Source organism: Equus caballus, chromosome 14, assembly GCF_041296265.1.
Source record: "Equus caballus isolate H_3958 breed thoroughbred chromosome 14, TB-T2T, whole genome shotgun sequence".
NCBI classification, from domain to species: domain Eukaryota; kingdom Metazoa; phylum Chordata; class Mammalia; order Perissodactyla; family Equidae; genus Equus; species Equus caballus.
In genome coordinates, this window is record NC_091697.1 from 21,605,768 (window position 1) to 21,631,406 (window position 25,639).

Here is a 25,639-nt window from a genome sequence, read left to right on the forward strand (position 1 = left end):
TATATGTGAGAGTTTATTTCTGGGCTCTGTATTCTAGTCCATTGGTCTATGTCTATCTTTATGTCACTACCACACTGTTTTGATTACTGTAGCTTTGTAATAAGTTTTGAAATCAGTTTTCTTATCTGGGACTGGGAGATACTGTCAACTTAAAAAGTAAATTGGCCAGTTGTTTTACTTGCAAAATGAGTTTATTTGGGAATAGTCCGTGTGGGGGACTGGAATTGGCCACCCCAAGATATGTCTCTTTGGCATGAGGATTATTTTGGGCTGGTTACTTTTAAAAACTGCAGACAGGAAAGAAATTCTGAAAAGTAGAATTTACTTACCCTTTGTTGAGACATTTACATTGTAAAGGAAATCTCCATCTGTAAAGGTGTCTCCATCTCTGTACTAGGAGGAAGGGGGGGTGACCTTATCTCTAGAAACTCTTATCAATGCAGAAGGCAAGGACTCCGGTCTGCATAATAACCTGACCCTTGTTTACTGTACTTGTGTAGTAACCTCCCATGATCGACTCCCCTCCACCCCCAACATCCTCCTTTGCCTTTAGCTGAAGACGATATTTAAGGTGGTGGCTTCAGCCATTTTGGCAAGTTGCTCAGTTTGCCTGAGCCTCTCCCATGTATACATGTTATAAAGCTTTGTTTAATTTTCTCCTATTATCCTGTCTCACATGAATTCAATTCATTCTCTGGCCAGAAGGACCCAGAGTGGGTAGAGGAAATGTCTTCCTCCCCTATACCTTTCAAAGTTTTCACAACCCCAGGTTATTGTGATTAAAAATGATCCTAGAGTTTGAATTCCATAGCTTGAACTTAAACCAAGTCCTTGCATAATTAATTCAAAATGTTATGCATAAGATAAAGTAACTAAGTAGTTTTCATTGCCAATGATTTTTCTAAAATATTGTCAAAGAAAAATTGCACTGGACAAATTAAATAGGCAAGGAAGCCTTTATTCAAGACTATTGCAATAGGGGTCAAGACTATTGCCATAAGGAAAAATAGGGCTAGAATTTAATACCTACAAACATAATTTCTCTCTCCACAATTACTCCCATTTTTATCAAAGATAATCATAGTAAATATCTGCGTCTATGTATATCTCTCTCAAATATGACATTCCAGTCAAGCCTTGGTAATATAGCCCATGTTTCCAATTGTGTCCTGTTATGAGGGGAACAGATTCTCATTGAATTTATGCAAATACATATGTTGTCCTAAAAAGAATACTAAAGAGTTTCTGAATTCTGGAGGGATCAGGTAGGGAGAAAAATATAAATGTTTTAACTCTTGTAGTAAAGATACATTTTCTCAAAGAAGAGGGGAAAAGTCTCAACTTTTAACATAAAGCACAAGAAACAACTTTGATAAAACACAAGAAAGTACGGGAAAACCTTTCATAATCTCTTATCAGGCTCAGCCCAAGCACTCTGTCCTTTTAAGAGATGAAAGAAAATTAAGGTCCAGTTTTACATAAGTACACTGCTGATATTAAAACTTATTTTAAAACCTTTAGAGCAATTTTATTTAATCTTATCCAGTTTGATCACATATAAAATTTCTTCCCAAAGATTCCTACTTTTCAAACCTTCTACAACTTTCTCTTTACATTCAGATTTTGTCATTTCTTATTCTGTCAACCATTTACTTTAGGAAAAATATTACTTTCTCTCTCTTTTATCCCCCCAACAAAAATGTCCCTCCATACCTCATGCCTTTTTCTAACCCAAAACACACATCCTACTTTCTTTGCACATGGAGGGGCTTCCTTTATCATTTCTAGTAATTTTAATCACATATATTAATTAGAATTCTTAACCCTTAGAATCTTTGGTTCCTAGTGAAAACTAAGAGGTAAGAAATTGTAGGCTAGCAAATTTATAAATACAATTTATAATTTCTATAAGCATATGCCCTTTTAAATAGTGCAATCTTTCAATGTGGCACAACACATGGTTACTAACAGACTCAAATTTATCTTCAGTTTCTTGTAATAGGGAGCCAAAAGTACATAAACCTATGTTCAGTAATTAATGTGTTAGTATTTTATATTGTTTGTAAAACGGTCCAGATAGTCAATGAAATCCCATCATTTAATGTAACTTCACAAAAACTCTAAAGTTTTAAGTTACTCAAGAAGATTTGGGGATGTTATTTTTAAGCACACATACCATAAAACATAATTATTGCACCTAAAAACTTTTATCCCATTTTCATCTATCTAAATAATTTGTTCCCAACAATTATGATTAGATTACTCAAAAAACCTTCATGAGATATTAAACAAAGTCAGCCATCATCTCAAGCAAATTTCGTTGCTGACAAATTTTGCAACAGAGATAATATATAAAATTTGACCAATAAATCCATGTAGAATAAAAGTATAGTATTGAATGTTAATAACTCTAAAAACATGCCTGTTTCCATTATGCCAACAAACTTAAACTAGCATTAATTTAGAATATTTTCCAGATAATGTGAACCTGAAAAGCATTTGTTCTAGTTTCTATTGTATTTCTGAGAACTTTTAGAAATACTTAATTTATATAAGAACTTGATTTTCCTTAAGCCAATTCAGAGCTCTTATACAGATTAATTTTGGCAATACCATCTGGAGGTAGAAAAATATCACATACATACACACACACACACACACACATAACATATAGACAGACATAAAGACCTTATAGCTTTTGTTTAAAAAATTTCATCCATGTCTCAGATACACAGTTCAAAGGAATAGATGGATCCAAATTGTGTTTCAGGCAGATGGACTAAGTTAATGTTACCTGCTCAGATGGCCAAAGTTTCAGCTCTAGATAAGAAGGGAGAGTTAAGATAAATAAAAAGGGGTTAGAAGAGGTTTGAGAAAGGGAGCAAAGAAGTAAATCATCTATGTACTGTATCAAAGAGTGTTGAAACACTGAAAAATAGCAGCAATTTGGAATAATGTATCAAGTTGTAATTGGAATTCAAGTACTGGTGTCAAAGTAACAAATGTAGACATTCCAAAAATGATGCTTCCTCGCTGGACTCTAACAAAAATTCATTATGCTCACAGAAAAGTAAAGTGTTTTCTCAGAATTTAATAACAACTAGAAATTGTTGGTGTGGAAACAGGATTGGAACGCATTGAAGAACAAGTTGTGTGCTCTTACCAAAAGTCTATAGAATCTCCCAGGAAACTCTTTACACAGGGGGCAAAAGACTCACACTGAATGACTTCCTTTTTTATTATGCTATTAATATTGGGGAGAGGTTTTGAAGGACCTATTTGCATTTTAATAGCAGGTGCAGTATGGATTCTGCCTGTGTCAGCTGCAGACTTTACCCATTGGGAGGGCAGTAGCTGATCTACTGGGAATAAATGTCTAGTGTCTTTAAAGTTAGTTTTAACATCATCAGTGATAGAACAAATAAAAGATGTTGTTGGGTCATTTAATTTGTCCAGTTGGCTATTTTGGTTATTGCTGTCACTGCTGCTATCAAATTCTAGAATGATTTCCCCTTTGTGGGAGAAAGAAATTCCAACATGATACTTTTCTAAAAAGTCTCAGCCTAATATATGAACAGAGGTGGAGGAACTAAGGCGGAAAGGGTGGGTATCTCTCAAAGGGTCTAAACAAAAGGTTCAGAGGCGGGAACTTGTTGAGGTTTATCAGAGATTCCCACTATGTGGACCATGTTAGTACACCAAGGCAGGGCTGCTTCACAGCCGTGGGGTTGCATGCCCAATCTGGAGAGTTGTTTCTCTGAATGGGGAGAGTCCTTGTAGTTCCTTGGAGCCCTGTAAGTTTGACGAGAGAATTAAATGGGGAAACTGAGGGTATAGAGGAGGTGGAGGTAGTGCAGAAGAGAAGGAGGAAGATGGCATCGGAGGTGGGGCCTGAGCATAAGACAAAGAAAATGGGAGAAAGGAAAGAGAGGTCTCAGAAGCCATTTTGTCTTCCCTCAGTTTTTTAATTTAGATACAGTATTTTATAGTGATTGCATTTGAGAGTTTTGTGCACATTTGGAAGCCTCTAGGTACCAGTTAAACATACTATTTGTTTTGCTTAATTTTAGAGCCACAGTCTTCCAATTTGGTTTTAAAAAAATGAGTTTGGGGAGATCTAAATTTCCCCATAATGGCCATTGTAATTCCGGATACTCTTGGTCACTTTGGGCCTCTTAGTTAAAAATGTGCGTGTGTGTATGTGGGGGGCATAGTTCTTAAACATAAATCTGGCCGGGGCTCAAAGGAGAGTTTGCCTCAGAACATTTGGATGACTGGGATCCCATTTCTGAAATTTCCTCTGAAAACTCAAGAAAGTTGCTAGAGTCCTAACTGTGATCTCCAAAGGAATCTAAAAACACAAGAGAGTTGCATGGATTCCCAGCCCTGATTCCAGAAGGAATCTGAAAACCAAAGAAAACTGGAATTTCAGCAAGCCTGAGCCCCAAAAGGCACTGTTGCTACTGCTTCACAAAACAACTGAGTGCTCGCCAAGGATGAAGCCTCGAACCAGGAAGGACAAAGTCTCTCCCAACCCTGAATGAAGTGGGAGAGGTCAGAATGCAAAGGGAGTGGACCTTGGAATCCCAGAGGAGACACACCAGACTCAAAGTAGGCAGTAACTCATGGAAGCAATAAGTGCAAGGGGCTCAGTGCAGATACCTCACTCAGTTCCAGAGGTCGTCGTCTCTCGGGGTTGCCTCCTTTAGCTCTCTTTCTGACACCATATATGTCAACTTAAAAAGTAAATCAGGGGCTGGCCCCGTGGCCGAGTGGTTAAGTTCGCGCGTTCCGCTGCAGGCGGCCCAGTGTTTCGTTGGTTCGAATCCTGGGCGCGGACATGGCACTGCTCATCAGACCACGCTGAGGCGGCGTCCCACATGCCACAACTAGAAGAACCCACAACGAAGAATATACAACTATGTACCGGGGGGCTTTGGGGAGAAAAAGGAAATAATAAAATCTTTAAGAAAAAAAAAAAAAAAGTAAATCAGACAGTCGTTTTATTTGCAAAACAAGTGTATTCTGAAAGAGCCAAAGAACTGCAGTTCAGGACGTGCATGCTATTGCCACTGAAGCAAGATGAGTTCACTGCCTGGTGAGTTAAAATCAGACTCTCCACCCGAAGCAGTTGTCACACAAAATAAAGTATATTTGCAGCAAACAGGCGACTACGCAGACTCATTTCCAAAGTTGGGACTCCCTGAACAAAGGGAAGCAGGTCCTTTTGTTTCAGGAGGGAATGAATATTTAAAATGGAAGTTTCGTCATCACATGTAGAGGCGGGTATCAGCTGGTGCAGGCACAGTCTGAAAACATGCTCTCACATAAATCATGTGTTATGCTACTAAGACCTAGGCTCCTCCTAGGCTGGAGATTACAGTACTGAGATGAGGAAGAGGGCATTTTCTGGTCATCTTCAGGTCATCTGCACAGGTGCTGCCCTTGCAGTGGGGCTTGATCTGGTTCAGGCTGGTTGATGCTGACATTGCTCTGAAAAAACCTTGAGGGAGTGTTAAGCTCCTTTAAACTTCCTTTGAGTTACTTAGGGAATGCACTGGTGACACTATGGCAGACCACAGGCAAATCCAGCAAGCAAAAGAGGGGAATGTTATTTTACAGAGAAAAGGGAGGTAGTTGGGAGGGCTTGTTTTGAAAGGAAGTCCATTGCAAGAACGCAGGAGTTCAGGGTGATGACAGGTTCTCATTGGCTTAGTTGCTGGGGTAGTCAATTTCCTCCAGGAAATGCAATGTGCATCTTTCCTGTTGAGGCCTCTAATTTACCATTCTTTCCTGTTGACCATTCTTCTTGTTGGGTCTTGTTGACAATCCTTCCTGTAACTGCCCTTCAGTGGTACTGTGTGGGAGCGCCCCCTTCTGGCCTTTTAAATAAAGTTTCCTTTTATTAATTTTCACCATATAGATCCTTAGTGTTATGTGTGTGCTGGCATATGAAGAAGATTCCTGAAAACGAAAATTAGGGAAAGAAAACTAGACACCAAATAGTCTCCTACCCCAAGGTTTTAGCGACTTCATTGGTATTTTTTGGAGTCTACAAACCTTTGAAGACTCCAAGAATTTCTGGTTGGAGTGGTAGGGAAGAGAATTGGGGAAAGAAAAGGGCCTCATTTCCTAAGGCCCTTCTCAGAAGCTTGTGCTTTCTTTGTGGACTCACGTAGTATTTATGACCTTATGACACTCCCCTATGCTGCTGGGGGAAATGTAGGTGGTTAGAACCTCTTCATGAGTGTTTGGGCAATATCTATGCAAATAAAAAAGCGCATATGTGCACAATGAAGTTTGTATATTCATGCCGGTATTGTTCTACAAGCAAATTCATGGACACTAAATGTCCATCAAGGGGATCACTTGAATAAATGATTTTAGATCCATCAAGAAGAATGAGACACCTGCATATACTGATAAGAAATGATTTCTTACATGTGTTTAATACAGACAGCAAGTTATATAAGAAGTGCTACTGTTTTTCAGAGGAAAGAGGATAGACAAACATGTATCTACCTTTCCCAAGCTGCTTATTTACACTTACACTATCACTGGAAGGCCACATAAGAAATTTAATAATATTTTTTGGAAGAGGACTTTCGGGACATGAGGAAAGGAAATTAACTTTTTACTCATTTTTTTTTGGTACTTTCTACATATGTTACCAAGTACATGTGTTACTTTTTAAAAAAGATTTGTTTTGAAACTTTTAATTTTGAGATAATTGTAAATTCACAAGAGCTTGCTTTTTTAAACAAATTTCTAGCTGCCGAATCACCTCCAAAACCCTCCCCAGCCCACAGCCCTTCTCCAGGGCCTGGCTGGCACTGGCTGCTCACCATCCGTTTAAGGTAGGGGTGTGTAGGGTGGGGAATAATCCAATGTAGGGGACACAGGTAGACACTGACTTTTTACTCTGTATCTTTCATATTTTTTTGCATATATAATCATGTGCAAATAGTATCTTTTAAAAACAAAGAATTTATTTAAATAGTTCCCAGAGGCTGGCCCTGGCATAGTGGTTAAGTTCAACCGCTCAGCTTTGGCTGCCCCGAGTGAGTTTGCAGTTCCCATCCCAGGCACGGAGCTACACACTGCTCATCAAGCCATGCTGTGACCGTCCCACATACCAAATAGGGGAAGACTGGCACAGATGTTAGCTCAGGGCATATCTTCCTCACCAAGCAAACAAATCTCCAGAGATGCCTCAACACCTTTTCCCCTCTCCCTTGCTCTGACCCCACAAACCCCCAGCCCTTTACCCAGGACAGGCTCACCAGCTGGTCCTTCTCCAGTAAGAAGCTGAAGGCCTTCTGCGCTAAGTGAGGAAGCTGTGGGGTGGGGAGCAACCCTAGAAAAAAGGTGTTTTACTGACGGGAAACAAATTTAGAAGTATAGCGTTGGTTTCCGTCTTCGATTAAATTTGGGACATAAATATATCTACCAAGCAGTAGGTAAGGGGGAAACACGGATCCTTAAAACCTCAGAATGTTTAACAGTGAAGGAAATTTAAAGCGGAATCACTACTGTTTGAAAAGGCAACAAACGGGCACGCGCTGCATGCCGGGGTTTGTAGTCCCTTCCGGGTGGCCTACAGTGCTGTTGCGCGGGAGCGAGGCCTCTACCGAGCGCATGCGTGCGCTGACGGCGGCAGGACTGAGTGTTCCCGGGCCGCGGCGGCTGCGCTGGTGTCCGGGAGTTAGGCATGGCGGTCCCCGCGGCGGCAATGGGGCCCTCGACCCTGGGCCAGAGCGGTCCCGGCTCCATGGCCTCCTGGTGCTCAGTGACCAGCGGCCCGACGCGCTACGTGCTTGGGATGCAGGAGCTGTTCCGGGGCCACAGCAAGACACGCGAGTTCCCGGCGCACAGCGCCAAGGTGCACTCGGTGGCCTGGAGCTGCGACGGACGTCGCCTGGCCTCGGGGTCCTTCGACAAGACGGCTAGCGTCTTCTTGCTGGAGAAGGACCGGTTGGTGAGCTGCCAGGGCCCGGCCCGGGCCAGGGACAGAGGGCTGTGGTGAAGCGAGGTGTAGTGGTGAGGAGAGAATGGCGGTGAGGGGGGCGGAGCGGATGAAAAGAAGGGAGGAGGCGAGGGGAGGGGTGAGGAGGGGGTGTGGTGCGAGGAGGAGGAGTGTGGGGTGTCGAGGGAGGGTGAACGCGCTGCGGTGGTAAGGGGTGAGGAAGCAGTGTGGTGGAGAGGGAGACAGTGATGGGAAGGGGGAGGTAGGGGTGTGTAGGGAGCACGTAGTAAGGGGGGGTGAAGATGATGGGGAGTGGAGGTGAGGAGAGAGTGAGGACTGGTGGTGAGGAGGGGGGTGGGCCTGGGGTGAGGTGGGGGTGTGGGGGAGTGGTAGGAAGGAATTGTATGGTGGTGAGAAGGGCCCCTTTGAAAATGATAGGGCCTCCTGTGGGGATGAGCAAGTGGGTTGGGAACCTTGGTAGCAGAGTGAAAGTGGAAAACCAGAAAGGAGGAGGAGGGCTAGGGAGGGCAAGGAGTAAGGGCATTGATGTGGGACACAGCCTCTGAACAGTTCAGAGTGATTGAGGAGGAAGAGGGGGTGGGTATTGGGAAGAGCTTTGGGGAAGAGGCTTGGAAGGACTGGACTCTTTTTTAATTATCCAGATTTTTCTTGGTCACAAGATACCTTGGTTTGAATAAGGTTAAGTTACATACGGAAGCAGGTACATATGTGTGAAGTGACATTTGGATTCTGTTCTTTCAGGTCAAAGAAAACAATTATCGGGGACATGGGGATAGTGTGGACCAGCTTTGTTGGCATCCAAGCAATCCCGACCTCTTTGTTACTGCATCTGGAGACAAAACCATTCGCATCTGGGATGTGAGGACGACCAAATGCATTGCCACTGTGAACACTAAAGGTGACTTCAGAGAGGGGGCAAAAGGAAGATAAGCTACTTATATTCATTCAACAAGCATTTTTCAAATATCTTTTCTGTGCGTGGTCCTGTGTTAGGTGTGGGACGTCCTGAGCTGAATAAGACAGTTTCCAGCTCCAAAGACCTCATGGTTTAGTGCAGGGAAAGAGGCATATGCATTAAAAAAAATTAGCATAGTATGACATGGTCTTATAGTGGAGATGTTGATAAGGGAGATACCCAGAATGGAAACACTTGTCTGCCTGGAGGAGGCAGTGAAGGCCTCACGGAGCGAAAGTGGTCAGGGTGCAGTGGGTAATGGGGAGGGAGGCACTTCTAGGAGGAAACAGCACTTGCAAAGGCATGGAGAACCTAGGAAACTGCTGATAGGCTAGAGTGGCTGATCTTGGACTGAATGGTCTTGATATCTGGGAGAAAACGACCTGGAAGTTGTACAGTACATTTATAGACTATTCTCCACCTGGTATTGTCTTATAAACCTTGAGGCTATTTATCGTATTCTATTGACTAAGATGTCATTGATTATAAGATGCGCCAATATTTTATATGCTGTTAGGAAGGAAAATAAAGCTTCCGGATAGCTGTGTACTCCTCAAATTTTTTTTTTTTTTTTTTTTTTTTTTTAAAGATTTTATTATTTCCTTTTTCTCCCCAAAGCCCCCTGGTACATAGTTGTATATTCTTCGCTGTGGGTTCTTCTAGTTGTGGCATGTGGGACGCTGCCTCAGCGTGGTCTGATGAGCAGTGCCATGTCCGCGCCCAGGATTCGAACCAACAAAACACTGGGCCGCCGGCAGCGGAGTGCGCGAACTTAACCACTCGGCCACGGGGCCAGCCCCTGTACTCCTCAAATTTTGAGATGCATCCTGATGCATTTTCAGATGCATCATGGATAGTGAAATGTGGAAAAATATGTATTTTAGAATTGATAAGGCTGATGAAATTTTTAATTGATGTGTTCAGTGTGGGCCACTGGACTTGGTTGATAAGACTTGTACCTGAAAGTGGAATGATGTAGTGCTTTGCTTAAGTATGCAAAAGGTGATGGGTGCATAATTTAGGTGGCACTTGGATGACCATTAGAAACTGGTTATATATATGTTTTAATGTCTACTAGGAAAAAAGAGCTAGCTCATAGAATTTATTGCTAAATTGAAGCTAAAATTTAAGTAAAAAGTTTTTTTGAGTCAATGTTAAGAAAAATCTTGAATAAAGAAAAGTATAGCTGTTACGTGGAGGGGAAAAAAATTGTGAAGGTGGCATGTAAATTACTGGAGTTTGCGAAATGCTGGTATAAGAGAGAATAAGAGGCTTTAGAGTCAAATCTGAGTTTAAGATCTTGGCTCTGTTACTTCGTACCTTTGACACTGGCTGATGTCTCTTATCTTGCATCTCTTCATCTGTAAAATGAGGATAATGAAGTGTCCCTTAGAGAAATAAGTGAGGACCAAATGGGGAGATTTGTAGATGAATGCCCTGGACTCATAGTTATGATCTGCAAGTGGTAGTTCTCTCCCGTTGACCAGGACCTTAATGAATGAGCTCTGGAGATAGCTCTGGTCTGTCTAGGCTAACAAACTTCGGGAGGATTATGGGCAAACGGTATTTTCTGATTATGTCTGGGTTCCCAGGGGAGAACATTAATATCTGCTGGAGTCCCGACGGGCAGACCATTGCTGTAGGCAACAAGGATGATGTGGTGACCTTTATTGATGCCAAAACACACCGTTCCAAAGCAGAGGAGCAGTTCAAGTTTGAGGTCAATGAAATCTCCTGGAACAATGACAATAACATGTTCTTCCTGACAAATGGCAACGGTTGTATCAACATCCTCAGGTAAGGGGGTTCTAGCTTAGGGGACTGTCATGTCTCGCACTGGGTGCTGTGGTGGATCTAGTGATGAAGTAGATGTGAGTCTATCCTGAAGGAGCCTAAAGGACAGATAGTAATAAAGAATTCTAACCTATATTAAGTATCTTTGAGCCAGGCACCTTATATTTTACTGAGTCCTCACAGAAATTCCAGGGTGTTGATGGTGTGTTTCCCATTTGGCAGATGAGGATCTGGGATTCAGAGAGGTTAAGTCACTAGTCAGCTAGTGAGTGCTAGAATTGGATGCACCTTGAATTATGGCTAATTCATACTTTTAAAGTCTCAGTTAAAATATCCCTTCCCCTCCAGGGAGGCCGTCTTCAGCACCTCCCTCCCCCAAGGTTAGAGGCAGGTTAGAAGCTTATTTTATGTACTTTCTGTTGGTGGCATTTCTCCTTCTACATTGTAACTGCATGTTTACTTGTCTGTATCTTGCCTTAGACTATACATTCCATGAGAGTAGGGACTGTATTTAACTTGTCTACTGTTGAATCCTCAGGGCCTAGCCCAGTGCCTGCTACACAAAGTAAGGATCTCAGTAAATATTTGTTTTTTCGATGAACAAAATTGTGGAATGAATATCAGGTCTGTCCACTTGTGGTCTTTCTACCATCCTAGGTGAGCAATGGGTTCTGTGATAGAGGGCCTGGGAGTTTGCTGTGGAATTCTAAGGAAAGAAACATCGTATTGGGGGACGGGGATTGAGTGAGCCAGCTTCTGAGCTTGACCCTGAAAGATGAGTAGAATTTTAAGAATCACTAAAAGGGCAAAACAGGTGTGAAGGAGCATGACTTATTTGGAGAGTAGTTGGTATGGTTGCTGGGAGTGGTGGCAGGTAAAGTATCTGAAGAGAGGGCCTGAAAATGGGAAGATAAAGTTGAAATATAATTTGGGACCAGATTATAAAAGGCCTGAAATTCTATGCTAAGCAACTTGAATTTTATCCAGTAATTTTGCTAGTGTATGTCTTCGTGTTGGTTAGTCTGGGTTCATATTCCCAGATATGTGGTGTGTCCTTTCAGTATGTTGTTTGAAATCTTTTTTTGTTTCAGGAAAGTTTTCTTGAATTACAGTTTTTGATATTTGTTCTGTCATCTTTGGTTTTCTTTCTCAGTGTCTCCTATTATCGTCTTAACACCTCAGTCCTCTTCCCACAGTTTGATTGCTGCCTGTCTTGTTTCTCAGCTACCCAGAGCTGAAGCCTGTGCAGTCCATCAACGCCCATCCTTCCAACTGCATCTGTATCAAGTTTGACCCCATGGGGAAGTACTTTGCCACAGGAAGTGCGGACGCTTTGGTCAGCCTCTGGGATGTGGATGAGTTAGTGTGTGTTCGGTGCTTTTCCAGGTAAGTGACTCTGCCAGCACTTTTCTTGTTGGATAAATTAGTTGTACTTCATGTGGGTGAAATTGTGCCCTCCTCTTGTTGGGTTATTCTAATGTCTGCTCTGTCTCTTCTGTATCATAGGCTGGATTGGCCTGTGAGGACCCTCAGTTTTAGCCATGATGGGAAAATGCTGGCATCGGCATCAGAAGATCATTTTATTGACATTGCTGAAGTAGAGACAGGTAACTAAAACCCTCGCTGCCTTAAGGAGAATCTTCTGTCTTTCACCTCTGGCCATCAGGACTTCTTTTGTCATGTATTTCATCTCTGCACATCACTAATAAACCAGTATTATCATAAATGAATTTGTCTCTTTAAGACAAATTTGTTTATTAGACTGTTATAGTCAGGTATGAAGGAGCAAAGAGTTAGGAAAGAAGGGGACAAGTCTGAAAGAAAGTGATTTAGGAAAATGTTTTACATTTTATTAACTCTTAATTCTTCTATTGTAATGAAAAATTTAAAATACAGATAGTAGGAGGAAGAAAAGAGCATCACCTGTGGTCCCACCATCTAACTGCAACCTCTTCAAGTGTTTGTTCTGGTATATTTCTATCTTTTATCTGTATGTGAACTTAAAAAGATGTATTTTTTTTTTCATAATTTAAAGAATTATCAAAGTAGATGTGATTTGCTTTAAAAACAACAAAAGAACTTGAATATAGAAAAATGGGAGGAGAGTATGCATTTTACAAAAGAATTTCCTCATGTATTTTTTAATGTAGCTTTATTGTTTTAGGAAATACATGGTACTTTAGTAAAAGAATTCCAACTCTATAGAAAATGTCAAAGAAGAAAGTAAAAAAACTTGAAATGCCACAATTTAAAGAGTGCCACTGTTGGTGACATTGTGGTGAGTGTTGTCTAGCCATCTGGACAGACGTGCAGCTCCTTATGTGACCCTGGTTCATGTTATGCAGGGGTACTCTCCCGCTGCTCTGGGACCCGCCCGCCTCATGGGCAGAATGATACAGCTTCTTACATGGCGATGGCTACTGAGCTCTACTGCCGCTTGTAATGGGGTTTAGAATTCCATTGAATATGCTAAGTATATCCTTGACTATATGTCAGTACATACTTAAGTCCCCCAACTATTAGGTGGCATCTAATCTTTGCACCATTATAAATAATGCTGTGAATATCCCTTATGTATTTCATTTTACTTATGTGGTTATCCTTTTGGGTAAACCATCGAAGTGGGATTACTGAGTCTAAGGTGTTCACATTTTGTGAAGGACTAAACCACCTCACAGAAAGGTTATTGCAGTGTTTGCTCTTAGCAGCATGCATGCACGTGCATGTTTTTCCCAGGCTGTCTTTGTGCAAGTTTCTTTTAATTATCTACCTCACCTAATACATGTAAAATATGATTTAATTCACATATAATCTTTTAGGAATATATAAAATATGGCTGTATTATTTTTTTTAATGGTTTAGACAAATACTTTTAACATGTCGGTTTGTTGGGTTTGTTTTTCATTTTTTCTATAACCCAGGTTAAAAATTAAAAGCAAGATGATTATCAAAGTAAAGTACAATTGTATATTTACAGCATTGTTTTATGCATCGATGGGAAACAGTCTAAATTTTCGTTATGATGGACTAATTAAATAAGTGGTGGTACAGTCATGTTACAGTGTGCCAAGAGAAAGACAGTCTTCTGTGCACTGATGTGGAAGATGTGCAAGACATGGTACTGAAAGAGCAAAGCAGGTGGCCAGTCAGTGCGTGTGGTGTGTTTCCATTTAGGGAAAGAAACCAAAGCTAACTCGGTAGAAAAACATTTAGAAGAACTCATATCAGACTCATGAGATTGGAGGAAGACTACAATAAGGAAAAGGATAAATGTAGATTTAAATTATTAATTATTATGGAAATCACTTAAACAAAATAAAAAATTTAGTTCCTCAGTCACCATAGGCACATTTCAAGGAGTCAGTAGCCACATGTGGCTATGGGACATGTATTGGACATTGCAAACATAGGACCTTTCCATCACAGAAGTTTCTGTTGTGCAGTGCTGTCTGTACCCTGTACTGTTTGAATTTTATGCAGTATGTCTTCATAGATTAGTTTGTAAAATAAGAGTAATACATGCTCATTATAGAATATCTGGAAAATGCTAACAAATATAAAGGAGAAATTAACAGTCATACATAGGTCTATAATTTAGAGATAACCATTGCTAACATTTAGTGTGTTTCCTTCTAGTCTTTTTTTCCTCCTATATATCTATTTTTTGTGTTGTTGGAATCATACATTAGATACAGTTTTGTATCCTACATTTTTTTAATGGGTAAATGTAAAACAAAGTGAGAATTAATTTTAATTTTATTCCTGATAGCATATATAATAGAACCGCATTTTAATACAGTCCACTTGATTTTAAGCTTTTCAGACACACCGCAACAGTCTATTGGAACTTCGATGGTCTGGAATAGTAATGTCAGTCTCACACTGTCAGCACCTTATTTATCGTTCAGAGATTAAACTTTCTAATAAGTGATCAAGATATTAAAGTTTATGAAGCCACATGGTTATTTGGGAAACGTTTTAGAAGGCCTCGTCATGTCTACTCTGGTTTTCTCGAACTGTGTCTGTTTCTTTATCTTTACCAATCCCATAGCAAATGACATGGAGTTAAAGGCCTCAAGAGAAACGAAAGAGGAGTAACAGACGCAAACCATTCTTTGTGTCTGTAACTTAGAAATTTGCTCAGACAGGTAGCTGTAGACTGCCAGATCCCAGCATCATGAAGAGTGGTTAACTGTCTCTGAAGTAGAATTACTTAAAGAAAACCTCTCTCTCTCTATATATACACACAAACGTGCATATGTATATGAATGTATGTATTTTTAAACAGCTTTATTGAAATATAATTCACATACCATGTAGTTGACCAGTTTTAAGTGTATCATTCAGTGTATCCTGCATTTTTAAATTGGTATCACACTGTAAATGTTTTACTACATTAATCTTAACCCTAAGGTTGAAAAAAGGTTAAGCAGGACTAAAGGAATAACAGCTTTGGGAAAATCATGTTTGATTTCAACAAGTAGAAGGAGTAAGATTTTGGGGAAAAGAAACCTATTTGCAAAGCATCGTGGTTTAGCAGAAAGATCTGTGGCTTTGGAAACAGACTAATTTCATATGTTACCTGCTTCTCCCTTGAGGTGTGACTTAACTGTTAAGTTATCTGTTTCTATAAAATGGGGTTTAAAATTATTACCTTCCTTGCTGAGTTGTCATTATATTTTATTGAAATAAAGTATAGTTCATCTGATTCATAAGGGGTGCTCAACAAAGAGTAAGTCCTGTTACTCTTTTTCCAGGGAGTAAAGAATAGGGGTTCAGAGCATAGGCTTTTAAGTTAAGTTAACCTGCCTGTGTTCAGATCCTGCTTTGCCACCTATGGGCTTGTGACCTGTTTGTGCCTCAGTTTCCTCCTCCGTAAAATGGGGTAATGATTGTACTATCTCATGGGGTTATTAAGTGGATTAAACAAGTTAATATAGGTAAGTATTTAATGAGTGTGGTCTCTTATTAACATATTGATTGGTTTCTCTATGTTGATTTTTATAGGTGACAAGCTATGGGAGGTGCAGTGTGAGTCCCCAACCTTCACCGTGGCTTGGCACCCCAAAAGACCTCTGCTGGCATTTGCTTGTGATGACAAAGATGGCAAATATGACAGCAGTCGGGAAGCAGGAACTGTGAAGCTGTTTGGGCTTCCTAACGATTCCTGATAGGAGGACCTGACGTAGGGAGGAGGCCCTGGCAGCAGCTTTCTGTTGTGTAATTAGTTTGGTCTGTTCTCTTGGGGTTTGTGACACCTAAAGTATTTGTGAATTGGTATAAATTATGAAAGTCTTTGGTCAGGTGCCCATTCCAGTTCCCTTCCCATTATGTTAGCTGTTCCGCTTCTTACCTCCCGGATGAGGGCTTGCCAGTGCAGGTGAGGGCACTAGCACACCTTATGCTCTGGGGACCTGCTGTCTTCCTGCTTTTGGGTGGATAGTGGACTTTGTTGGACTTTCTTCTGCTTAAACAATACTGAGTTTGGAGGGGTGGGTGAGGAAGGGTGAGATGGGGATGGAGATTTTTTATAATTAAAAAAGAAATATGAGCCAGCCTTGATGGCCTAGTGGTTCAAGTTTGGTGCTCTCATTGCTTTGGTGGCCCGGGTTCCATTCCCAGTTGTGGAACCACACCTCTCATCTGTCAGTAGCCATGCTGTGGCGGCAGCTCACATAGAACTGGACGGGCCTACAACAAGAATATATAACTATGCACTGGGGCTTTGGGGAGAAGAAAAAGAAAAAGAGGAAGATTGGCAACCGATGTTAGCTCAGGGTGAGTCTTCCCCAGAAAAAAAACAAAAAAGAAATATATATAATTGTGAGACTTGAGCATTTAATAAAACTTTTTTAGAATAAGACTTTTAGAACTTTTAAAATTATGGTATTATCACCTGATTATATTATTACAGAGTGGTATAGTTTTGCATTTTAAAAAAAATCTCAAATAGAGTTTAAAGGTTGTAATTCCATCACTTAATGTCTTAACCAAGAACTCTAAAATGCAGGGACAGAACATGAAGTGCATGGACAATAGCAATCCTTTATATGTTGTGTATGTGTTTGTGTTCTTGGCCTCCTTCTTCAAAGGATTTGTAGATAAATTTATAAACACTGAGAAAAGTAGTAAAATATAAATGAGAAATACAAAATCAGGATAAGACATAAATTAGAATAGAAAGTCAAGATGGGGGAAATTAAAACAGAAATATGTAAAGAATAAGGACCTAATAGAATGATGGGACTAAAATTTTGGCAAAGTGAAGAAGGATATAGTCAGCCAATTCTTGCTAAAAAGAAAAGCACGTGCCAGCTCCTCAGGGAAAGCAGAGCTTTTGTTAGCTCTTACCTCCAAAAGGAATAGCTTGCATAGGGCATTTTGCCTGTGAGCAGTGTCTTCATTTTCATTGTATTTTAATTTATTTCAGCATTAAAAATAAAGAAATAGATCTCAGTAAGTGATGTTTGTAGAAAATTTTGGAAAAAGCAGATAAGCAAAAAGAAAAATATTCCTAGCACCAAGAGATAACTACTCTTAGCATTTTTGTGAATATCCTTCTAGGAGTTTTCCTATGCTCATATTTATAGATAAAAACATGTTTATGTATATAAAAATCTTGAAGGCTAGACAAATCAAGTATGACAAGATAAAGCATGTAAGGTGCTCAGCACCATATTGGGCAGTATTATAAATACTCACTAAGTCTTAATAGATGTTTTTAGTTGTTGGACATTCCCTATGTGTCTGGTACTGTAATGAGCAGTTTTCATCAGCTAACTCAATTTTTGCAACAGCCTTCTGAGGCTGGGTTTTATCACCATTTTACTACCTCAGGGAGTTTAAGTTACAGTGTTACTCATTAAGTGGCAGTATTCAGATCTGGGTTTGTTTAAAGGCCCATACACCTTCTATTGCAATGGTTGTTCTGTTTCTATTTGCCATTCCTGTTTTACAGATGAGCAGACCTTGGCTCTGAGCAGTTGACTCTTGGCCCAGGTTACTGCGTGATCAGGTTACTGTGTGATCGATTGAACCCAGTCTTCAGGCTCAGTAGTGTTTCCTTCAGTTCAGTCCCCAGAACAGCCTCTGCCTCCAATTGCCCTGAAGAATGGTCTTTTCAGTGGCAAACCAACTTGCCACCTCATTATGTCAGAAGTTCAGTGTTGTTCATGTCCCTGGGAGTAAACTTTGGTGCACTGTTTCTTGTTTTTGCAATTATCTGTCATTCCTGTGGTTGCTGCTGTGTTTCTTTAGCATTAGAACCAGATGTCAAGATTTTGGTCTAGATCTTTGATATTTGATTGATTCCCTCCTCTTCCATCCATGTGGATTTTTTCCTCTGGGTTTGTGTAAAGTAGCGATCCACGCCACCTGTCACTTAAACAAGAAGAGATTTGTTGCTTTCACCTATGGGGCTGCTTGAGCAATAGGAAAACGTAGCCATGAGGAACAAGTTCCAGCTTGTGACAAGCCTCATGGACTGTCAAGGTCTTACTGACAACATCCTCTGTGTGCCTTGGCTTCATAGTCCTAGAGGGGCTCAGAAGTCTGGTCCCTCCTGGAGAAATGACATAATTTGTGCCAGACCTGGGACCCCTATGGTTTGAGTGAGTCTCCTAGTTCAGAAAGGAAGGATGCCATTCAGAATCACACCTGGCCGTTGATTATTCAGCCAGTCCAGGCGTATTATATAGTTACTGCTCCAGACACTAGCAAACCAGAAGTGGGTGGGGAGGTCTGCTCTGAGCTAGACTTTAGTTGGCAGAGAAAGTCTGGGATTTGTTGTGCCAATAACCCATTGCTGTGTTGACTGGAATTACAAGTCAAACTAAGAAATAGGTGGTTAATATTATGGTATTTTTTGCTGAGATTCTGGACTCTGGGATGAAATCAGGCGAGAATGAAACCTGCCAAATGTTAAGCTTGTGTGAGGTGTGTGTGTGTGCTTTGAGGATTGTTCCCTTCACCCTAAGCTGTGTTAGGGTAAGGCTGTGCAGCAGGGGGCGAGGGGTGGGGAGAGTTCCTGACAGAGTGTCTTGGAAAGCTAGAGCGGAGGTCCTGGCCAGAGGCAGTTAGACCAAGGAGCAGGCTAAGTCAAAAGCAGGCTATGCTTTCCACATCAGGAGACTGAGGTGTGGAGTAGCAGAAGAGGAATCAGGAAGAGGCCGATTCTGGAGGTCCCAGAGCAAAGTGTGTGTATCTGTGTGTTCGAGCTGGTAGGGGTGTGACATGTGGTCCGGCTCAGTTTAGAATGGCTGCTGGGGGGCCAGGGTGGATGGTGGCCAGCCCTCTGGCCGAAGTGATTAAGTTCATGTGCTCTTGTTTGGTGGTTTGGGCCAGTTCGGATCCTGGATGCAGACCTGTGCACTGCTCATGAAGTCATGCTGCGGCGGCGTCCCACATAGAACAACTAGAATGACCTACAACTAGGATATACAACTATGTATTGGGGATTTGGGGAGGAAAAAACAGGAAGAGGAAGATTGGCAACAGATGTTAGCTCAGGGCCAGTCTTCCTCACCAATAACTATACTTTAACAAAGAAATGAAAAATGACCAGGAGTGGGGTGGATACACCCTTAAGCCCTTTTCTGTTCAAAGGTATATTTTACTCCCTAAGGATTTTAGTCATAAATGGGACCATGAAATGTATACCTTCTTGGGAAGGAAAAAAGCCTGTAGACAGAATTAAAAGATAAGCCCTATCTTTAAGGAGAGAAGTAGAGATCATATATATAGAAGTGCATTGCACACTCGGAAGTACCTATGTGTAGGTAAGATATTCTCTCCCTCTGACACTGTGGTGCAGTGGACATAAGGCTGGCTTCATACTTGAGCAGAACCAGATTTGAGTCCAGGCTCCAGCAATGATTGATCTAACCCACAGTTCTCATCCATAAAGTGGGGATGATGAATCCTCTTCTGCTTGGGTTGTTGGGAGAATTAACGAGATAAAGTATTTGTGAAGTGTCTAGCACAACAACTGGCACACAGAAGATGCTTAATACGTCCTTTCCCCGTGAGGAGGAGCAGCTTCTAAGGAGAACATGGGCTGGCTGCAGAGACATGTCATCAGTCTGTCAGCTGTCTTGGTTCTAAATGGCAGAGCTGAGCGAGCCACGTTAATCATTCCAGGAGTAGGTACTGTGAAGGGAGGAGGCTCATCCATCACATCCTGGGCATGGTGGGAGGTTCAGAGGAGAAATATTAGATCTGCTTTCTGCTTGTGGTCTGTTTGGGCCCATGATGGATATGTGTGCATGTGAACAGCGGAGCTTAAGTCAGAGCTGTGCGTACCAGTGGGGGAAATAGGAGTAGGAGGAGGGTAAAGCTCTTGTTAGCTGAGGTTTCTAGAAAGGATTGGATGGAGAGGAGATGGGCTCAGTGCAAGTCTTGAGTCTAGAGGATGTGACTACAGGCCAGGGGACATGTGAGAAGAGGTGCTGCAGCTTGGAGCAAAGCCGAGGTGGTGGCAGTGTCCTGGGATGTGGAGAAGATGGTCAGGTGGAATATGAGATGGCGTTGGGGAGAAAAGAGGGAGGGTGTCAGGCCCTGGGTGATGTCAGTTTGGGCTGATTGGTAGTGTGGCCTGGTGAGTAGGGAGGTGGATACACGGGTTCAAATCCTTATTCTCCCGTCACTAGTCGGGAGACTGGTCAAATTACTTCATCTCCATGAGCTGCAGTTTACTTAACTCTACCATGTCCATAATGACAGTTCAGCTTATGAGGCTTAAATGAATTGGCATATGTTAAATGCCTGGCACATCATGGATGTTCAATGAGTGGCTATTATTGTTACGCAGGTGTTAAGAGGATATCTATGTGCAAGATAAACCCTACCTTAGGAAGCTTTCCCTGTCTCCTAAGTTTACCACATTTTGTGCAAAGAAGGGTGAGTGGGGTGGGGTGGGATTTGGAGAAAATGAATATTTAACACTTATTTTTTAATACTTATTTATAGAGCTAAGTCCCTCTTAACATGAGGGACACTAAATGAGAAGTATTCAGCCCATGATTGCAAATCTGGTAGCAGTTTACATGTTTGAAATTGTTGCTGACATGGAGCCACAAGCTGTTGAACTTCAAGTCATCCAGCATCTCAGTATTTCACCCCTTAGGGGAAGCAGGCAGAGTGTGAAAACATGCCCCCTCCCCACCCCACAACCAGCAGTGTCATAGCAACAAAGTCACAACTTGCCCTGGCTGGAATGCCGTCAGGGATCTCTGGGGCCACCATGGATTGGCCAAGAACAAGTTGTTCGACCCCCATTTCCTTTTATCTTCTTGGTTAGGTTACTAGAATACAGGTCAGGCAATGGTGCAGATATAGCAAGGAATCTCAGAACATCTCGGGATGTCATTGGGGACCAACGGAGATCTGGGCTGGGCACAGGCCGATTTGTACCTGGTCATCAACTGTAGCGAGAGTGGAATTAAAGTCAACTTGGAGAAAAGTTTCTTCCCTGAAATGAGATATCACTGTGGAATTCAGATTGCAGATGATCAGGCCTGAGATTATTGAACGTTTGTGATGGACTGCATCTCCAAGATGGCGGCTGAAGTGCTGTGTTCAACACATAGTAGAGGGGAGGCCCTCTTGCCCTTTGTAGTAAGGGATCTTTGTTCGATCGATGCACTGTCTGAGCTTCCTCTGAGTGCTGGGCATTGTGCAAGAGAGAAGAAATATCAGACTACTATACCTCGGACCCATTTTACAGATGGAAACGGAGGTTCAGGGAGGTTAGGAACTTGCCCAGGGTCACCCGGTCAGTCAATAGTTTGAAGGCCATGTTCTTCTATTGTGTTATGCTTTACACATGGGTCCAAAATGCCAACTGTTTAGGTTCAGCCTAGATGCGGCTTACCAATCACACAGATGCAAAGGCTTGGGAGTCTTAGAAGATGGTTAACCGTCAATGTTGTGATTCGTCTGGAGCTTTGTGGCAAAGTTGTCATGATGCTGATGGGCAGATACCAGAGAAGAGGTAAGGTTTGGCTTGGTAAAGTGAAGGGAAATAACATGAGACAAGAAGATTCATTCATTCAACGAGTCACTCAGCACCCGCCCTGTGCCAGGCCTGGGCTCGGCGCTGATGGTGCAGATGTGAAGATCAGCCTGTCTCTGCTCCAGGAACCCCCAGCTTGGTGTGGAGATGGCGCCAACACAGTGTGATAGCGGTTTCATAAGAGAGCGAGTCAGATCGCATCTCTCCCTTGCTGAAAACGCTGCAGTGTTTTCCTATTGAACTATCCCCAGATCTGATCTTCCCAGACCGTGTCCTCAGCATTCAGGTCTTAATTTACCTCTTTAATGTCGCCTCACTCAACCTGGTTGCATGATCTCTTCTCACTTGCTGTAAATTCACTCAGAGTACTTACCATCAGAAGTTACTCATTCGTTTGTTTTGTGACCATCTCCCCAACTAAACTGCTGGTGTCTTGGGATCTTTTTTGACATGTTTGTTGCTTTATCCCTGATATCTAACACTGTGCTCGGTACTACCAAGCAGGTGCTCAGTAAATGTTTATTAAATAAATGAATGGATGGGAAAGTAACAGTTTGCCAACCCGGCTGTTAATACTCGCTTTGAGGGGAGAGGATGTGGGGAGAGCAGGGGAGGGAAAGAAGCAGAGTGGTGGGAGCCAAGAAGGGTAAAGCCCTCATTTAACCCTCCCAGTGACCCAGAGAGGTGGGTGGTGTAACCCCCAATTCACAGTGCATGAAACAGGCTCAGCGATTGCTTTCCGTCTCCTGAGACGGCTGTCAGGGGGAAGAGCAGGACCCCAATCTGTGTGCGGCTCCAAAGCCTGTCCTGTGGGTCAGTGGCTGTCCACTGGAACCGCCTGACGTTCAGACCCCATCCCGGCCAGACTTCCCAGGGGTTCTAGCGTCCGGCTTGTTGAGAACCACTGCCATGGGCCCTGCTGTTTCTTCCATCTGCAGAAAGGCGAGTGGTGTCACAGAAAAGGCACAGGTGTGCCGGTGCGTGTGGAGGAAGAAGGTTTCCTGAAGGAGGTGTTCGAGTTGGTCCTAGAAGAGTGGGTAGGAATTGGCCAGGCAGCCCTTGGAGGAGGTTTGAGGCAGAGGACCCGGTCTGGGAAAAGGCGTGGAGACATGGGCAGTCCGGGCTGGCGAGGCCGAGGGCAGCGGTGGTGAGCAGTGGGGGGCGGCTTTCCTTTCACAATCCTTGCATCAAGGATGAGTATCCACCCGAGCTTTTGGACTCTTCTGCCTTGTCTCTCAGGGCCTAACCCATCTCTCCTCTGGGTGTGGTTACCTGAGGATCCTCTCAGGGCTATGGCCTCTCCAAGCTCCTGTCCCACTATTATTAGGGTCACAGAGAAGGAGGTCAAGACTAGGATTTGCCCATAAAGCCTTTTTGGTTGGAATCAGGTGGCCCTTGGCCTGGCTGCATAAACAAAGACTAGAACCTGTGTGGGAAGCCTCTGCCCGTCAGACGTCAGAGCCATCAGGTGTGGGTCCAGCCCAGCTTCCTAAGCAATTTGGCTCCATCTGGCTTGGAAGCACGTGGGCTGTGGCGTTAGACAGTCCCGGGCTCTTATCTTGGCCTTGGCTTGCTGCCTGTGTGAACGTAGGTGTGTCTCCTCCCCCTCCCAGCTTTAGGCTCCCCGTTCAGGGCAGTTTGGTTTTCCCACAGGTGAGGACTAAGTCTCATCCACCTCAGTACTGGGGGGAGTGTGCACAACATGGAGGGCGAAGATGCCCGATCAGTCAGGCTCTCTCCCCTGCTGCCCCTGCCTCCCTGGATTTAAGGGAGGGGTCATGGGGTGGGGCTAGGGTGGTAGATCAGGGCCCACTGTGAAGGGCCTGCTTGCAGCGCTGAGTCAGACCTGAGGCCTGCCAGCTGGGTTTTAAGGGCTTCAAGTGGTGGAGAGTGGAGTTTTAGGAAGACCACCTGGGGCAGTGTGGACACGATGATTCGGGAAGAGGCTCCCTGAAGCAGCAGGTGTAACGCAGAGCTTCTCGAGTTAGGGTGCCTCCGAATCCCCTGGAGGGCCTGTTAAAGCACACGGTGCCAGGTCCCACCGCCAGAGTGTTTAGGTTCCTACAGGGGGGCTGGAGGCCTGAGCATCTGAAGTTCTGGCAGATTCCTAGGGGCGGCTGCTGCTGGTGGTGAAGCTCTTCGGTACGTGGGCCTGGCTCAGGGTGCTGCTGAGTTTAAACTTTAGCTCTTCCGCTTGTAGCTAGCCATGTGGCCTTGGCCAAGTCCTCTAATCTGTGACCCTCAGTTTCCTCTTCTGTAAATGGGATAGTACCCAGTTCGAAAGGATGTAAGAATCCAGTGAGATACTGTTTTTAAGCTCTTGGCACAGTGCCTGCAGTCAGCATCAGTAGGTTTTATTATTTTTATTAATACCAGCGAGGAGCCTGTTGCAGAATTGCAAGGGAGAGGTCAAGGTGAGGCTGATAGGCTGGACGGACGGGTGGAGAGGAGGGGATCTGTTTTCTCTGAGGCTCCAAGCCCTGTGATCCTTCCAGCACTTGGAACTGTTGAAACCTGCCGGCTGGCCCCTGTCTGGCCACTAGAGGGCAGTGGAGCCAAGGCTTCCCAAGGAAGGCGCCTGCCCAGAAGGTTGGGGCTGGTCTGTGCATTCAGCCTTTATTCCTGTTCTGAAGCCTAATTGTGTATTTGCATTGCGCTGTTCCCTCCCTCCTTACTCTATGTACTTGCTGACGTTTTTGGAAAACACTTTGCATCGCAGGGCACCTCTGAATTCTTGCTCGTCTTGTGGCCTGGGATTAGCCGTGGCTGAAGCATCCTGCTTTCTGGCAGCTGTGTTTATTTCTCAAGGGCACAGGCAGAGCAGAACATGGGGGCTTGGGCCCTGAAGCTCAGCAGAGCCTGGGATGAACCATAGTTGCTCTTCTGCCAGTTCAAAACTTGGGGCCTGTTTCCATCTTGCATTCCTCCCCCGCTCCCCAGCCCTTGCCTGCACCCTTTGATCCTGTGGGTGGAGAAATAGAGGGAATTCCAAATCCTTGATCCATTTTGAAGGCTGGCTGGAAGGAAGGCTTTCTAGGGGCCTGGTAAACAGCGCTGGTTGAATCATTTCAGAGAAGTGCGGTACTCTTTCAAGGTCATAGAATGTGGTGAGGGAAGGAAAAAAACTGGAAGCACATTTATAATATTTGATGGTGTACCTTGTGCCAAGCCCTGTATGTTGATGAGTTGCTTTATTCCATAAGAATAATATGAGGTACCAATGACAGCAGCCTGCTCTTATTGATTGTGTGATATGGGCCAGGCCCTGTGCTAAGTGATTTTCACATATTTGCTCTTTTAACCCTAATAACTGCCCATGAGCTATTATTAATCCTGAAAGGACTGAGACTTAGAGAGGTTGCAGTAGGATACCCAGGGCCAAAGAGTGGTGCTGTTAGAAATTCAAACCTGTGTGTCTCACTCCAGAAGCCAAGCTCTTTCTTTCAGAAATACTGGGCACAGTCAATTCTCCTTTTAGCCCAGCTCTTTGCAGAAGTGGAGCTTATAGACATTAGGAAGGAGAAGGCCAGGTTTATGACAAAGCAGCCTATTAAGTACTCATGATCACACTGCATACTGGATTAGTTAAGAGCATGGATTTGGAACCGGATTGCCTGGGTTCAAATCCTGGCTCTGCCACTTACCATCTCAGTAAGGCAAAATCTTTGACATCTGAGTCTTAGTTTCCTCATTTAGGGATGAAATGGCCAGTAGTGATAGTAGCTACCTCACTGGTTTGCGCTGAAGGTTAAACGAGTTAATACAAGTGAAGTGCTTAGATCAGTGCCTGGCACAAAGTACAAGTGTGGTCAACATTAGCTGTTATTATCATTATTTTTAACTGTCATGCCGTATTCACCTCTGTATTCTCAGTGCCTGGCATATACTAGGG

General features: G+C 43.1%; 1 protein-coding gene across 1 annotated transcript; it reads left to right on the forward strand.

Annotated features, from left to right (window-relative positions):
• Nucleotides 1-7,578: 7,578 nt before the first annotated feature.
• Nucleotides 7,579-16,599, forward strand: THOC3 (THO complex subunit 3). Its single transcript, XM_023617198.2, has 6 exons — nucleotides 7,579-7,978; nucleotides 8,729-8,885; nucleotides 10,535-10,739; nucleotides 11,961-12,122; nucleotides 12,243-12,343; nucleotides 15,744-16,599. Exons 1-6 carry the CDS (start codon nucleotides 7,712-7,714, stop codon nucleotides 15,905-15,907), a joined length of 1,056 nt encoding a protein of 351 aa, XP_023472966.1. The 5' UTR covers nucleotides 7,579-7,711; the 3' UTR covers nucleotides 15,908-16,599.
• Nucleotides 16,600-25,639: the final 9,040 nt, after the last annotated feature.